The sequence below is a fragment of the Telmatherina bonti genome (assembly GCF_933228915.1).
Source record: "Telmatherina bonti genome assembly, chromosome: 6".
NCBI classification, from domain to species: domain Eukaryota; kingdom Metazoa; phylum Chordata; class Actinopteri; order Atheriniformes; family Telmatherinidae; genus Telmatherina; species Telmatherina bonti.
The window spans coordinates 38,527,864-38,542,552 of NC_136624.1; the positions used below are offsets into that span (position 1 = coordinate 38,527,864).

General features: G+C 40.8%; 2 protein-coding genes across 3 annotated transcripts in view; one reads left to right on the plus strand and one right to left on the minus strand.

The window, feature by feature from the left end:
• The window catches only part of lyar (Ly1 antibody reactive homolog (mouse)), a 2,684-nt gene extending 653 nt beyond the window's left edge, over positions 1-2,031 (minus strand). For both annotated transcript variants that reach the window (XM_079242952.1, XM_079242953.1), the window contains exons 1-6: positions 1,654-2,031; positions 1,461-1,575; positions 1,279-1,386; positions 1,036-1,116; positions 221-530; positions 1-58 (exon numbers count right to left, since the gene is read on the minus strand). The exon at positions 1-58 is cut by the window's left edge. In XM_079242952.1, the coding sequence (XP_079099078.1) occupies positions 1-58; positions 221-530; positions 1,036-1,116; positions 1,279-1,386; positions 1,461-1,575; positions 1,654-1,775 (794 nt within the window). In that variant the 5' untranslated portion in view covers positions 1,776-2,031. The remainder of the gene's footprint in view (positions 59-220; positions 531-1,035; positions 1,117-1,278; positions 1,387-1,460; positions 1,576-1,653) is intronic.
• Positions 2,032-3,631: 1,600 nt separating this feature from the next.
• Positions 3,632-8,236, plus strand: zbtb49 (zinc finger and BTB domain containing 49; the record flags this gene model as incomplete). The annotated part of the gene is made up of 7 exons (XM_079241807.1): positions 3,632-3,783; positions 3,877-5,000; positions 5,101-5,147; positions 5,236-5,309; positions 5,625-5,707; positions 6,389-6,550; positions 7,094-8,236. 7 exons carry the CDS (start codon positions 3,632-3,634, stop codon positions 7,813-7,815), a joined length of 2,364 nt encoding a protein of 787 aa, XP_079097933.1. The 3' UTR covers positions 7,816-8,236.
• Between the last annotated feature and the right edge of the window lie 6,453 nt (positions 8,237-14,689).

Here is a 14,689-nt window from a genome sequence, read left to right on the forward strand (position 1 = left end):
GCTTGATCCCCAGTCTCTTCCGACATGAGAACATCGGCACCACCTGCTGCTTCAACAACTGGGAAAAGGAGAAGTTTTTTTACACTGAGGTGAAGAAGTACCTGAAAATTCATTCTTACACATTTTCTAACTATACAATAACATCAGTGAAATTATTATGAGTATGTTCTTTTTCAGATACATGAGGTTAAAATTGAGGGGGGGAAAAAATCTCATTTACTCTTTGCCTTTTTGAACAATGTCTCATTGTTTCCGTTCTGCTCGTCCTCATCGTCGCGGTCACGTTTTCTCTTCTTGTCCTTTTTCGTTTGGCTTTTCTCATCCTGCTCTTCTGTGCCTGTTATGTCATCACATTTAGTAGCTTTTCCATTTTTTTGTTTACGGGCCTCTTTACGCTCCCTTTTGTTCAGCTTCTTCTTCTTTTCCTCCACATTCGGTTCACCATCCTGCTTTTCAGTTCCATTCGTGCACACTTGAACTTCATCCACGGTCTCAGTCTTTTGTTTTGTCTGCTGAGTGGCCTCTGGAGCCTGACACATGGGGAATGACAAACAATTAGGATTATTAAAACATATTTTTTTCCAATTGACAAAACTTTTGACAAACAAAAACAAAACCATGCAAAGAAATCAGTGTAGCAGAGCTTTTCTTAAGTTGTAATTGTTAATAGTAGAACCCTCCCTCTCTCCACACCAAGGTTAAGGTCCTGGTTGACCTGTTGAGTTTATGAGGTCAATCAGAACCAGAACCTTGTTAACATTTCATTGTTTAATGTTAATTTATGTAGAACTGTTATGTTTGAGCTTTCTGTTGCTTATCATGCTGCTCTCTGCCCTCTTAATTGGGGGTGAATAAAGTTGTTCAGATTCTGATTCTAATGAAAATCAACATAAATTGAGCAGACAAACATTTAACGCAGCCTAATTCAACCACCCAACCAAGTTCTCTGTCTAATCCTATGCATGTTATTCTATTTGTTTAATGCAGAGAGCTCCACATTCCCAGGCAACAGTAATAATATAAAGAGTAACTTACTTGGTCAGCTGCGAGAATTATGAGCCACACTTCATCTTGTAGACTGGTGTTTGCTATTTTAAGACTGTTTCTCATCCAGTTCTAAAAAAAAAAAAAAAACAAAGATCAGAACTGATTGGTTTGTGTGTTTGCAAGCTGCTATTCCATCCATATCTGCATGCTCGTGTTTGTCTTCAGGTATCAGATGTTCTTTATCAAAAAGGGTGCAACTACTTATCCGAAGATCTAAACATAAATACCAACCTGAAACTTGGCTTTCTTCCTCGGTACATTATCATATGTACTGACTTGTCTGAGAACATCTTTTAGCTTTGCACTGACTCCAGGTTTGTTCATGGCTTCGTTGACTTTCTACAGAAAGAAATGCAGACAATCAGAAATGAGAAATGTATTGATATGAAAAACGACAGGTGAACATTGCTTACCTGTATCCACTGCTGCTGTTTTACATCCCCTTTATTTGCCTTGGCCTCGTAGCCTTTGCCTCCATACTTCTGATCTTCACTGATGCATTTGTTATGATTCCTGTAGTCACTGCCCCTGTGCAACACATACAGAACTTTTACCTACCAAGCCGGGCATTTAAAGAGGGCAGTAGACATTTTAGTCGGTCATTACCAGAAATCTTTTCCACAGTCTATGCATGACAGGACCTGGCACCCGCGGCACATGTTCACGTGTTTATCGACCTGAGCTTTTTTCAGGGACTCGCCACACGCGTTGCATGTGAAAAACACCATTTTTAATCATCGACTGTTATCCTGCAGCAACACCTGTAACTGTTTTAAACGTATAGTTGGAATAAACAAACCGGTATGGATATAATTCTCTGACCGCCACCAGCTGGAAGATGTTTACAACTAAACATATGTCTGAAACAGCGGGAGGTAATATAAATGTGTAACTTTTTAGCTTCTAGATTAAACTTTTTTGTGCTACAAAATCGTAACAAAAGACGAACATTTTCGTTTAAACTTCACGAAACATGTGACTTCATCCGCACATGGAAGCTACGTTAATACTGTTCCGCTCGCAGCAACAACTAAAGAAAAGTTCCGCGTAGGATTGCAACCATAGACATAATATATACAGAGACGCCTCATTGAGCGCTGGAGCGTGAACCAGCGTCGCCGCCATATTGGATGGGTCTCTGCTTTCGAGTCTTGCTGCAGAATCAACTTAGTTTCCCCACATAACTGTTTATTGTGGAACAATGCGTTACTCCTATGAGGTGTTCATGGAAAAATATTATATTGATGCTTCACAAAGATTTTTTTACATTGTGACATAATTATCTCCACCAATAAGGTTATGTTTTTACTGGCTTTATTTGTTTGTCTGTTTGTGTTTAAGATAACTAAAGTTATGGATGGATTTTCATTAAATTTTCTGGAATTGTTTTCCGAGTGTTTTTACTGGGAGACTGCTGAATCGTAGTTTTGATACAATACTGTATTATCAGACTTTGTACAACTGCATCTCTGTTTTGATAAATTGATAAATGTAAATAAAAGAAAGAGTCCACCGTAGTCAAGAGAAAACCAGCAACTACTTCTGTATTTGTTCAGCATACGGTTGCAATAACCGACAAACACTGAAAGCAGATCGTGTGGAATTACATTTCACAAGGTTGAATAATAATTTATTTAACCAGATAAAAAAATAGATAGAGAAATCCAAATGCATCAATAAACAATCAAACATATTAGTATCAAATTCATTTATGCATTTATTTATATTGTAGCTACCTTGTGTTTTTGTTAAATAGCATATAAAAATATTTTAGCATAAAAGCACGTTGTTTTTCATGTTTTACAGTGATCTGTATCATTACAATATCTCTTCCCTTTGTAACAAACCAAACTGTGAGAAAAATCCGGCAAAAATTCCTGAAGTTATTGTTGTGGTTGGACCTACACCTTACAAAATGCATTGGAGGCGAATGGGTGACAAACCCAAGATGGCAGCGCGATGAGACGTCAGCTCGTATAGAAAGCGTGATACTACGCGGCGTCTCTGTATTTATGATGTCTATACACGCATGCGTTACAATATGTCCCTAAGTATGTTTTTATTTGTATTAACATGACAACTATAACGCTTGATAATATTATTTTTTATAATATATTAATATAACTTTTCGCCCTGTTTTGCGTCGTAACGCACGGTTTAAATTATGCGACGCACCCGGAAGTGACGTCTTTTTAGAGTGGAAAAGTGACCGATCATCCCAATAAGAGATGGCATGTTTTGGTTTGTGTGTTTTTGACTAACTTAACTGTACAAATATTTTTAAGATAGGTTTGCCTTTAAATGAACTTTAATTTACACATATTTATTCCAGTTTCTGCTTTTCCTGGTTAGCATGGGCTTGTCTTTAGCTCAACAGTGTTGGTAGAATTTTTTGCATGGGGGGTCTAATCGCACGCGCACTTTGGATCCTGATGGTTGAATATAAATTAATATAGTAATTTTAAAAGATGTCAGCATGCAAAATCAAAGCAAAAGAGCAAATACCTACTGTTTTAGCCACTGGTGTTTCTTTATTTTTTGATGGAGAAGTTGACACTGGAAGTGGTTCATCAGCTGAGTAACCATGGATACCCTGTCTAGCCACAGCTCCTACCTCCTCCAGCAGCTTCAGGAGCAGAGGATTCAGGGGCTGCTCTGTGATTGCATGCTGGTGGTCAAAGGTGTCTGCTTCAAAGCACACAAAAACGTCCTGGCTGCTTTCAGCTCCTATTTCAGGTGCCTTAATCTCTGAATCTAATGGAGATGTATTCAAATGCTGAGGTGTTACAGAGTTACCATGTGTGTGAATAACAACTCTGTTCCTTCCAGGTCTTTGTTCCAAAACTCACCCAGTCAGAAGAATGATGTGTTCAACCTGGTTATCCAGGATGTTGGTGGCATTGGCCAAATATTGGACTACATGTATACGTCCCATCTTGACATAAACAGTGACAACGTACAAGCGCTCCTGGATATTGCTCAGAGTTTGCAGGTTCCTAATGTGCAGAACATGTGTAATGCTTTCCTTAAACCTTGTCCCCCACCTGTGGAAATGCCTTCGTTTACTCTCCCAGGCATGCTAAGCTCAGAGCATGACTGTCTTTTGGGGAGCAGTCTTCCTCATGACGTTGACCTCCACTGTGCCCCCGAACCCCAGAGATCCGGCTTCTACAGTGACATGGACCATGCGAGAAGGATGCCAATTTCTATTCCTAACAGCAACTCAAACTTTGACATTCCTAACAGCTCACAGACACCTGCAGAAAAACAGCTAATTCATGGATATAAGCTTCGCAATTTCAACAGTAAACAGTACTTCAAACAAAGTGCAATTCAGACTAGTAGTGCAGCTTTAATCCAAGGCCCAGCCCCTTTAGTGTCAGTGGAAGATCAGCACAGTCAGCTGAGAATCAGCCAAGGTGGCAACAACTCCCTTGTGAGCTCAGGAAACACAGTTCAGCCTAACACTTCTTGCACATCTCTAGCAGTGGGAAAAAAACCCGTTCCCTCCTTGACACCCTCTGATAATTTAAACACCCCTAACTCTGAGTCATATGACTCCATGATCAACAAACCTGTCCGCCCAAAGAAGGCCGTGTACCTGAAGAAATACAACTACCTCCGGTCCCAAAAGGCTCTGGAGGAAATGTGTGCTGAATCCATTGCAGAACCAGTGATCAGCTGTCCCAAAGAGAGCCGTCAAGAAGGCCCTGTGGTGCAATCGGAAGCTCCAGAGGCTCCAGTAGAAGACAACACTGCAAGGAGAGAAGAAGCTTCAGAGACACCAGATGTCCACCTTCACAGTCCTGCTCCTGTTGACCTTGAGGAGCAAAGTCTGAAGCCGGCCCCAGAGCCTCCACAGCAAACAGGACACAAGCAGTATTGTTGTGAGATTTGTGGGAAGATCTTCAAACATCCAAGCAACTTGGAGCTGCACAAGCGCTCACACACTGGTACTTTGTGTTTATCTACTTTACAGTCAAGCTGATGTGCAGAAACATGATTCTACATAAAGATTCAGTTGAAAAACATCCTTTTTGGTTGTTGTTGCAGGTGAGAAGCCCTTTCAGTGCAATATTTGTGGAAAAAACTTCTCGCAGGTATTTTTTGGTGCATTCTAATATTCCACGAGTTCTTTTGTATGTTGGCATTATATGGATCCGTGACTTTGTCATTTTTGCCTCACAGGCTGGAAATTTGCAGACGCATTTGCGACGACATTCAGGAGAGAAACCGTACATTTGTGAGCTATGTGGTAAAAGGTAATATATAAATATATTCTATAAAATGTAAGATTTTTTTTTTTTTGCATTTTTCTTCTTTTACTTTTATTTCAGAAAAAAATAAACTTTCCAAAGCTTCAAACTTTATCTATGATATAGTTCCATAGTATATAGTAGATTTTTCTGTGTAGTTGCTTGCTAAGTTGATGATGTAATTAATAGAAATGAAAAAACTGAATGAAAACTGAAACTTGTTCATTCCAGTTGCTTCAGTTTTAAGCACGATGTGATGTTTTCTGTTCGCACACGTCTCTGATGGTTTCTAGAAGTTAAATACTTACCTGTATTCTCCAGTTTTACAGCATCAGGGGATGTTCATCGTCACAAAGTGGTTCACACTGGAGAGAAGCCACATCTATGTGACATATGTGGCAGAGGTATGTGGCATCTTCCACCATAAGGTCTGTGTCTGCCTGTGGGTTTTTAATGAAAAAAGCTTTCAGAACTATCTTTTATGTTTGTTATTATGAAAACCACATCTCAGCGATGGAGATGTCAGCGAAGAGGCAACCTGACATCTCCATACAGCTGTTTATGCATTAGCCAAAACTCAATCTGATGGTTGTAGTTCAGGTAGAAGTTTGTTGCATTTCACCGTCGAGGAGTGCTGCTGTCAGTCTGTTAAAATAAAACAGTTGGAGCTTTGTCTCCGTCACGTTGTTATCGTTACTCTGAACACTTCAGTGTCCAGCTGAATCCACTGTTCCAAATGGACTTTTCTAATCACCTTCGCCCGACTTGGCATCAGGATAGATCATGAGATAAAGCTTACATAGTGTTCAGAAAACAAGGTGCCGGGTGCAGAGCTTCTGAAGGCAACCACATAGTCTCTCTACTTCTTATAAGAATCTTGTGGACACCAAACCACACATAGTGGTCTTTATTACCCACTTGTTAACTGACATAATTAATATCCACTCAGCTATGACTGTGAGATTCCTAAAGTGATCCTCTAACGATGCATATTCGTAATATGAACAATTATTTTAGCCAGCCAGCTGGAAAATGTCACCTTGCATGTGAGATAGATCTTTTCCCTGTTCATGTCTTTTGCTCAGGATTTAACAACTTAAGCAATCTGAAGGAGCACAAGCGAACTCATACAACCGATAAGACGTTCACCTGCGACCAGTGTGGGAAGTCCTTCAACACGCACAGGAAGCTTTTAAAGCACAAGGCTCGCCATGCGGGAGAAAAACCACACAGCTGTGCCACCTGTGGTGAGGACGAGTCTTCATTTGGTCACTAAGCATAACTGAAATGATCGAATTATAGTTCATATAAGACACAGAGTTACATAAAATATCCACATATTGCTGGAATATTTTATGATAGAAATGAATCTTTTAGAGGCACACTGTACGTCTGTATTCCCTGTAATTTAAGGGTCAGTGCAAAAGCGTTGTCTATGTTGTTTGCCATTATTTATATTTGTTTGCACTGATAAATGTCTTTTATACTTGAACAAAAGCAATTAATTATGTTATTTTCCGACAAGTAAGTTTATAATCGGCAGCAGGGGTGACCGAGTCCATTCCCTGAAAACCACAATCCTGTAACGTTGAGGTGTGTCCCTCCAACACACCTAAAGCAAATGTCGCTCATCTGCATGTCATTCAGCGTTGCAGGGACCTGGTAACAAAACATTCATTTGATTCAGATGTGTTGGAGAAGGGATGCATCTAAAAGTTGCAGGATAGTGTCTCTCCATGACTGGCACTACAGTTAGTATGTGTTGTTTCACGATTTCTTATTTCATACAGGGAAGTGCTTCATCGGCTCAGGAGACCTGCAGCGTCACATACGCTCACACACCGGTGAGAAACCTTACATCTGTAATACCTGTGGAAAGAGCTTCACCCGGTCTGCCATGTTGAGGCGACACAGCAACATGCACTGCAAGGGTCCGCGAGCTGACAGCCCAGTCACGGTCAGCTCTGAGCAGACTCTGAGCTCAGGTGACGCCGCGTCGTTCGCAAAACCTGTCAGCCACAATAAACCACCCCCTGCTGCCACTGAGCAGAACTTCTCTGCTGTAATACCCAGCACGGGGCTAGATAAGCCCCCCCCTCCTGCTCCTTCACCACCACAAGCCACATCGCATATCGAGACACCACCTCCCAGCATGCAGCTCAGCCCAGCACCGACTCCCCTTCCAGAGCTGCGCTCCCTGGTTCCCCATCACCTCCTGTCATCCAGCCACCAGGAGAGAGGTGCCGCTCTGCTCGCCTCTGACCGCATAAAGCTGGCCAAAGCCCACGGGACCCAGGAAGCTGTGTATGGTCCTTACATGGAGAATGGGAACATGTCTGTGGACACAGACTCAGCAGGGAGACCGTACCTGCCTCCCACAGACAACCACTGCAGCTCCATGGCAAGTTCCAGCAGACATTACAGGCCCAGCGACGGCCAGTTTATCTCCAGTGTGACGCTGTGGGGCCTGGCAATGAAAACTCTGCAGAATGACAACGACATGGAGCAGTGAAATATTACAGCAGCAGCAGAGACACTTCGTAGGTTGTTGACTTTTAAAAATGTTTATTTTAATGTTAAAATATATTTTTTTGGCTCCTGGATCATAGAATTGACCTACATTTAGGTGGATTGTGGTGGTGGGGGGCAGAAGGAGGAAATAGAAAATAATTATAGATTTATGTGGAGTTGGTTCACAAAAAGAAAGCAAGCGCTTCCAAATTTTAGTAGTTATTTAATTCCATATTAAACTACTGTTGCATTTTGCTGCATTTTATCATGAATGATGATCAGAGAGGAATCCTTCTCATCAGGATGTGACTTTGTTAGTGACAGCAGTAAATGTTGACGTCTTCAGCCGTCAGAGCAGCAGCTGTTTTTATCCTCCACCAATCAGTGCAGGTTTTTCTTTACTGATCCGATGTTTATTAAATGTGGGGTTTTTTTGTTGTTTTTGTTTGTTGTGGCATTGCTCTTTATTAAAAAGGTCTAAATTGTTTAACTTGGGATTAACAGAAGACCTGGACTTCTACATGTGGTTTAAAATGTCGACACATTTTCATTTTCTGTCATTTTCAAAAGAATTATATTCATAAAGCAATAAAACATTTCTGTTCTATTTTGTTATAAGTCTGTTTGTTCTGACAGAAAATTTCTCATTTCAGCTTTCTAGTCACTTTATCTTTTTTAGTTAAGTGAAACATCTTGATTAATAATAATGAGACATAGCTGTAATGATATTTGTATGCTTATATAACTTTTCCTCACATTTCCTGGTTCTTTATCACATTTGATCCATATTCAGTTTGGATTTCTTAAATGAGACTTAAGACGAAAAATGAGCATAATTTCTGCCACATGCAGGTGTGTCCACATGCCTTTACATTTTTGCCATTAAATAAACCCTCTGAATCCATTTTAATAGCTTGACTGAGCAACTGAAACTCCTTAACATGCTGGTGTTGTGCTGCTGAAAGGCAACAGAGGGAGCTAGAAGCTGTGTGTTACTGTTCATGGCTAAACGGATGTGAAAGCCAGAAACACCTGAGACTTCCCACCAGAGCTGTGAGGCATGTTTCTTTCAGCTCATTTAAAACACACCTTGCTTTCAGAATACAAAAGCTGCATCTCTAAACGTATAGCAGCATATAGTGTACCATGTAACACAGTGACTGTCCACTCAGACACCATCAGGCCATATGCCTCGAGGTATGAACGCTCCTTATTAGACTGATTTGGTCTCATGGATGCAGTTTGTGAATGCAGCTGTCACAAGTGGGAATCATTCGCGACGCATCCTGTAAACACAATGCACCAGTAATCAGCACGCAGGATGTGACACATGTAAATAACAGTGCACTAAGCAGACATAATTTGCTCTGTTGATGATTGGTCATCATTGTCACAACATACAGGCCCCATTGTCCCATGCCTGCCGGATTAGTTGCCTAGCAACACATAGGATAAGTCTGTCATCATGGTTTCCATTCATTTTCCTTCATTACCCTTTACATTGGTCCTCCTAACTATGGTGGAGTAGAGGAGAGGAGAGCGCGCTTGACCCTGATGCTTATCTTACACAAGAGTGACAAGCTTGTCAGAGCGAGTGTGTTAGAATTAATACTGTGTGAAAGCCCCCGATGTTTACAGTTCTCATGGTTTGTCATGTTACTGGTCGTTGTTGTTTTTTGTTTCTTTTTTTGTTTCCAACATAGACAAGATATACAAACGGCAGTCAGCTTGAGCATGTTCTCACCTCGCAGCCAATGCAATGTGTGAGAGTGTGAAGAAATCCCTTCTGTCCTCTTCAGCATGAAGACAGACACAAAACCTCCCATATTTTATTGAAACATTCCTATTTGTTTAATTTGGATTATAGATACTGAATATTGATTCACACTGTAACAGAAATATTTGAGGTTTAAAAACCTGAAATACTTTACTTGTAGCCCAGGATTGTGCTCTTTTGCATCATGAAACATGTCTGATCTCAGGTACCTTAAGCAAAAAATGAAGCAACTGTCTTCATCCAAATATGGGCTGTTTGAGTAAAACTAGTTATTTTTGTTTGGCAGAAAGCTGCTTTTGCATCGTTCTGTATCACTGTTCTCTGCACGTACAGTTTTTATAGTCTGCAACTATTTTTCGCAGTAACGTGAAACACACCAACATGCCTGTTTCAAACTAAATGGTTCAACAACCGCTTGATGTCAAGTGCTGCGAAGGCCTGTTAATCAACCTGAGTCTAGAGTTGGTGATCCCTGTTCTGATGTGTAAAATCAATGCATCCCCTTATAGAGGGGGAGGATCTGCTGGAAAATTTTTAGGTGTCCTCATGTTTAAAAATCCTTTGTCTCAGGCTGCACATCGTCGCATCATCTTTTGAAAACATCTCTGAGAAACGCTCAGTTTAGTTCCTACCTCCTTAAATCCCTCCCCCCACAAGGAAATCCCTCCCCCCACAAGGTCCAGCTCCCTCTTATTGGCCAGCTGATTGCTAATAAATAACAGATTGCAAGACAACGGCTCAGTCTCTGTGTGTGGCATGCCAAGCCAGCCAAGGAAAGCCTGGGTAACCAGGTATGTCAGGCAGTGCAAGAAGAAGCTTTTCTAGAACTTTGCGGAAACTTTTCATGCACAAAGAGCTGCAGAACAGAACATACTAACAGGCAGAAAGAACAAAACAAAGCATAATATTACCATTTAAAATGTGAGAGCTGGTAGAAACTCCAGCCATCCTCTGCATCTGCTGTAATGTGTTTCGGCTTGCAGGAGGTTGTAGGCGGAACAGATTACCAGTCTAGGCTCACATTCAAACCTATGATTTGTTTTAAAGTTACCTCTGAATCTTCATGCGTGTTTTTGAACTGTGACAGGAAACCATAAAACTTGTGCAGGTGCAACATCATCATGCAAAGCTAAGCTAATCAGCAAGGAAATCACACCAACCAGTGTTACAATAAATACAACTCACTCCACAGGCTCTTAGTTAACCTTGATCCAGTATCCAGTATTTTTATTTGACTAGTCCTACACACAAAAAATGCTTCATTTCTGTATTTGACATCGAACCAAACGTGCTTCTCTTACATTCATCAACCACTTTGATGTTGAATCATCTCTCCCAGTGACCCCCCTCTCCCCATGCTGCTCCCTCTCTCACCCCATCATGCATAGAGTTAATCCTGATTATGTGTGCCGTCTAACTGGTGCAAAATGAGACGCAGCCTAATACCATTTTACACAGAAACATTTCCAAAGCACGTCTTTTGTTCCAACATCTAATCACATTTCATTGCTTTGTGCTGTCACAGGCATATGAGGATAGGTTTAATTAACGAGTGAGCGTGAAATATATGAATCCATCCTAATTTTTCCAGCTGCGGCGTTTCCCTGCAGGAAAAAGAGCAGTCAGGCAATGGCTGATATTTTTGCACCTACGTGTGTACTGGTTATTTATGAAAGAATTTGCTTTTTCTTGATGATCCTTATGCTTCCTGCAGCTTCCATAACTTGCTAAATGAAACCCTTTCGGCGTCATTTAATAATCATGGATGCTATTGCTGTTCTACCAATCACTGCAACACAGTGCTGTTATTATTATTAATATTATTATTATTATTATTATTATTATTATTATTATCCACTTGAGACTGCATGAGCTCCAGCAGATGTGGACCAGTTCTGGCAGTGGTTCCATTTGAGCAGTAATTGCTGTGGAGCTGCGGCTTGTTGCTGTGTTGGATGAGATGGATAAGTGGCTGACCTAGTCTCTGAGCTATAATTCCTCTGTGTCACAATATGAAAGAGGCTTAAGCAGAGGAAAAGAATGGCAATTGTTCCCACTCTTGCTCTGCTGTCATCTCTTCTTCCTGCTTCCCTCGTCTTCTCAGACAGTACCTGCTTAGCTGAAACCAGTCAGATTGTCTCTGAGGATGTAATTTATGCAATACAGTCACTAGAAAGGTTCTATTTTTTGCATCAGTCCATTCAGGTGGTTAATTTGAAATTATGGTCTGACCTACATGCTAAAATGTGTTGTAGCATCTTATACACAGATTTGGTTGGCAATGCTAGTCCACATCGTGTGCATATGCAGGCATGCCCTCCATTTCCCTTACAGCTTATTATGTGATGCTCTACTTCCTTGCTATTTAGCCCTCACACAGAAAAACCCACGCTGGCCTGTAGCTACTGTACCCAGGTGTGTTTTCTGACCCAGTCGGCAGTGTACTTCCAGTTTCATGGGATGTGTTTGGACACCTGTCAGTGTGAATGACAGGTTATTCCCCCTCAAGCAAGGAAGGAAATCAAGCTGTTACAGTGAAGCTCAGAACAAGCCTGCGAGTTGGCTTTGCAGCTAAATGTGCTCCTGGTTTTCTGCATTCACAGCTATATTTCTAACTCTATTATAAACGCCACACTGTGAGGAAATGAGATGATTGGCTACATCTGAGAACCCCCCAGGTACACGGTGTCTATTTGTAGATTTGTATGCTCTAATCTGTTGAAAGATATAGCAGCAGCTCTTCACCATGTGTGTTATATTTCAAGGAGCCATAAACAGACGGGACAAAGTAGCAACTGCACCCCGCACCAACCTGCATTCCTTGAACTAAACCGGTAGTCTACTGTATCTTTTCACTGACAGGAAGGTGGGAACGGAATTATTTCATATCTGCCCTCATACTAAAGCACCAGAACCTGGTGATGGTGCAGGTATCTTAGCTGAGCACATATACCAGAAATGAACCTATGGAGATAAACAAGAAGCTTTCTAACTTATGAACTGCTGAACTGAAAAGATGTTCATGGAATAAATTGTCCTTTTGTCAGAAGATAAGAAACTTCTTCCATCTTATTGTGTTTGTTGCATGCTGAATATGAGGAATCAAATGCACAACAGGGAGGTTGGATAATAATCCAAATCTGTGTGTAGTGGCACTTCGTTTCTCTTCTTTACCACCACTTTGAAGTCAGTCTAGCAACTTTGTATTTGAAATGCGAGTAGACCAGTTCTTCTCTCCCTTAGTTTTTAATAAGAACAAAACAGGATTACATGGTCAAAAAACTATGTTGCTTCTAACGTCTCTGGCTTCAATCTGACAAATCAGCAACTTCCCAGTGACGTATGATAACTTAAGAAACATGAAATTATGCATTTTAGCAAATATAAACTTTCAGAGCTCAAAATCCTTTAGGATATTTTTATCTTTCCTTTAAACTAAAGTATAATATGTGAAATAATGAATTTGACTCCAACACTGTGTCTTACTGCAGCAACTAAAGCTTTGGTGAACAGGAAGCCAAACTAACTCCAGAAAGTAGGTTAAAAAAGGGCTTAATTGTTCAGGTGAAAACCATTTGCAAAGCAAGAGCAAAAAGCTAGAAATTTTATGTCTGAGCCCATCTGTTTGACTCTGTATCAACTTTACATTTCAGTCCATTCTTCAGCGCGCCAAACGTCATATAACCACACCAACTAAGGCCTTGTCAGGTCAGAGGTAGGCAATGGTGGAGCTGCTTCACAGAGATTTCAAAGTGGCTTTTCTTGTTAATGTTTCACTGCTTTAAAAGTGTTTTCAGTCCCTATAATAAAGCTTAAAGTAACACATCACTCCAGTTGCTTAAGATGCCTTACACTCCTAGTTTTCATGTTGACAAAACATAAATTTAGCTGCAAAACATCTGTTTTTACAGAGTAATTACATCACAGTTTTGTGCTTCCTAAATCCAAGTAACTTGTTGCCCCCATTTCATCATGTTAACAGCAGAAAAGATCAGTAGCTATGGTTGAGAATATTTCCTATATTAAACACCGATTCAAAAGCATATTTATGTGGTGTGAAGAGTTCCCCTGTATGTATATGTACAGAATAAACTTTTTTCCCATAATATATGAAAAAAAACCTTTTTTGGTTTAGGTGCATTATGGATAAGATACCAGTAAACCATCTCAGAACAAGCAGAAACATTTTCATAAGTTTCATGTTGCATTTGCTTTATTAGAATCTGTCTAAATTACATCTTTATTTTTCCAACTGTGCAGTCAAATCAAATGGCAAGTTTCCATGAAAGCCTGTGGCCACAGCTCAGCTCATTATACAAAAAAAGATCCAAACTAAAAAGGATGAAGTACACACGAGAGACTTCATTCCTCTTGTTCAGATCATTTTGATTTCCAGTGGAGAAAATGTTAGCCAATCAGATGCAACGGTTCTCTAATCGGGAGGACAGAGCCCTTAAGGCACAGCGAGTGTGTGTGTGTGTATGTGTGTGTGTGTGTGTGTGTGTGTGTAAGAGGAAGACGATAGCAGAGATGCTGAAGAATTAGCCACGCTGTCAGAGCAGTTTGCACTAGGCTTTAAAGGAATTGTCACCAGTGGAGCAGACTCGGGGAAGCCCTCTTCGCTCTCTCATCTTGCCCGCAGTGAGATTCAGGCTTCCTCTCTCTCTTCGCCTTGGCAAGCTCATTAGATGGCAAACTGCTCCAACTCCCCGTGGACCTGGATACAAATGGCATTCAGGCAGCCCAGGATCATCAGACAAAATGACCTGTATGTGTGCGTGTGCATGTGAAGAAGAGCATGCTTGAATGATGCCCTGGTTTGTTCCTGGTTGTCACAGATCGTGCAATGTTGTTCCCCAAACAGTGAGTCACGTTTCCATTGGGCACGTAATGTGATTTCATCTCGTTTGTCCTCTGCTTTTGAAACATTTCACCAAAATCTGAGAAGCAGCAACATGGCCTGTCACTCTCAGAGGAAGCAGCTTTGGAAATGACTCCCCTTTTCCCCCAATTAGGACATTTTTATTTTCTTACCAAGAATTAGATCAGATTTAATCCACTGCAATGCTAACCATGGAGATGCACAACACTACTGGCT